Source organism: Micromys minutus (genome assembly GCF_963924665.1).
Source record: "Micromys minutus genome assembly, chromosome: 16".
NCBI lineage: Eukaryota > Metazoa > Chordata > Mammalia > Rodentia > Muridae > Micromys > Micromys minutus.
Genome location: NC_137985.1, coordinates 15,321,851 through 15,324,018, shown reverse-complemented (window position 1 = coordinate 15,324,018; position 2,168 = coordinate 15,321,851). Strand labels below are relative to the sequence as shown.

Below are 2,168 nucleotides of genomic sequence, written 5' to 3'. Positions count from 1 at the left end.
CATTTATTGATCCTACAAAATTGCTTACCATGTAAATTCTCCTGTTGCCAAGGTTGATAACCTGACTACTAGGTAAAAGCTCACTAGGCAAATGGAAATCTAACTATAAATTTCTTTCTGATTATCATGTGTGTGTCAGTGCACAAGAATATCCTGATTCAAATATAAGAAATAAATCACTCTATATCAAAATCAATATGACAAAATAATATGTATTATCTACTGGTCTATATTTTAAATGAGATTGAGGAATATATCTGACCTGAGAGTATAAATTTGATTTCTAAAATATTTTCAAATGAAGCATTATGTTCATACATGTGATTTGACTTCGTGTTTCTACTAGGTTGATCAACAACATGGAACCTGGAAACCAAACAAGCACATCCTACTTTATTCTGATGAGACTATCTCAGGATCCTACACTGGAGCCCCTCATTTTTGGCTTCTTTATGTTTGCATATCTGGTCACAATTCTGGGAAATTTGCTCATCATTATTGCTGTCAGCTCTGATTCCCATCTACAGACACCAATGTACCTCTTTCTCTCTAAACTTTCATTTACTGACATCTGCCTAAGTACAACCACTGTCCCGAATATGTTGAAGAATATCCACACACAGGATGAGAGCATCAGTTACGTAGGTTGCGTCACTCAGGCCTGCTTTGTTTTGAGTTTTGCTGTATTAGAAAGCTGTGTCCTTGCTGCAATGGCCTATGACCGCTATGCCGCTATTTGTCATCCTTTGAATTACACAGTAATTATGAATCCATACTTCTGTGGTCTACTGATTCTATTGTCCCTGATCATTAGCATTGTGAACAGCTTATTACAGTGTCTGATGATACTGAGGTTGTCATTTTGCACAAATATCGAACTTCCTCTATTCTTTTGTGAACTTGCTCAAGTCATCAAGCTTGCCTGTTCTGATACTCTCATCAATTATATCCTGATATATCTTGCAACATTTATATTTGGTGGCATTCCAATCTCTGGAATCATTTTCTCTTACACACGAATTGTCACTTCTATTTTAAAAATATCTTCCATGAAAGGAAGATACAAAGCCTTTTCTACTTGTGGGTCACATTTTTTAGTTGTATCTTTATTCTACGGTGCAGCAGTGGGGGTATACATCTGCTCTGCAATTACTGTTTCTCCTCGAATAACTACTGTGTCATATATGATGTACACAGTGCTCCCTCAAATGTTGAACCCTTTTATCTATAGCCTAAGGAATAGAGACATGAAGAAAGCTTTGGGAAAACTTATCACTAAGGTATCTTGCTTTCTGTGATACATTAATGAATTTGGACTTGAGTGATTCATATGCTCAGCAGAGACAGAAATCTTGGTAAGCATGTGTGAGTTTTGCTGTGTTCTTCTATATGTCACATAAAAATGTACACTTATGTTATCTTAATTTCTAAATGTCCTATCATTTTGTCAGTTTTCAGTTTAAAGAAGTGACATTAACAATATACATATGATGTCTTTTCTCATGTCATATATCAAAAGGAGGTAAAAATCTTCATATTTTCATAATTTTATGTTTACAGAAACACATTTAGATATGTAGATGTATTGGCATATATAAATATCACAAACACACACATTTTAATATTGATTGAAGGTGCGTCAACCAGCTTTATGGAGAGATATAAGAATGAGACCAAACATGATATAAATATATTTTTAAGTACGTTATCAGAGAATTCCAGAAGAAAAGTGATTTGAGCTTTTAGCACTACACACATGCAATTTATTTATGTTCATCACTTGTTTTTCATAGCTTTTGTAGTTATTACAACTTTAAAATTATGTTATACTAGTTAATTAATATGTCAATGATGAAAATTTGCTTAGTTTTAACTGGGTCCATTTGTTCTACATGTATGATGCTTTCCAGTATTGAGAAGTTATAGTCTTCATAGGATAAAACAATCCCTACATATGTTTTGGAACAATGCTTTATAAATACCAGATGTGGAAAATCAACTGTCTTCCATGTCATCAGCATTCACAATGTGAGTTATGGGAATATCAGGTATGCACTGGCAACTAGATTAATGATGACATTTTCTATTCTCTTCCCATTCTATGGAAAAATTAGGGTAGAGAGGACCCCTTAGATTGTTCTCTTTACTTGTAGAAGTAAGACAGGCAT

General features: G+C 33.9%; 1 protein-coding gene across 1 annotated transcript; it reads left to right on the top strand.

Annotated features, from left to right (window-relative positions):
• Positions 1-359: 359 nt before the first annotated feature.
• LOC308430785 (olfactory receptor 7G2-like) lies at positions 360-1,298 on the top strand (the record flags this gene model as incomplete). The annotated part of the gene is made up of 1 exon (XM_080930072.1): positions 360-1,298. One exon carries the CDS (start codon positions 360-362, stop codon positions 1,296-1,298), a length of 939 nt encoding a protein of 312 aa, XP_080786198.1.
• Positions 1,299-2,168: the final 870 nt, after the last annotated feature.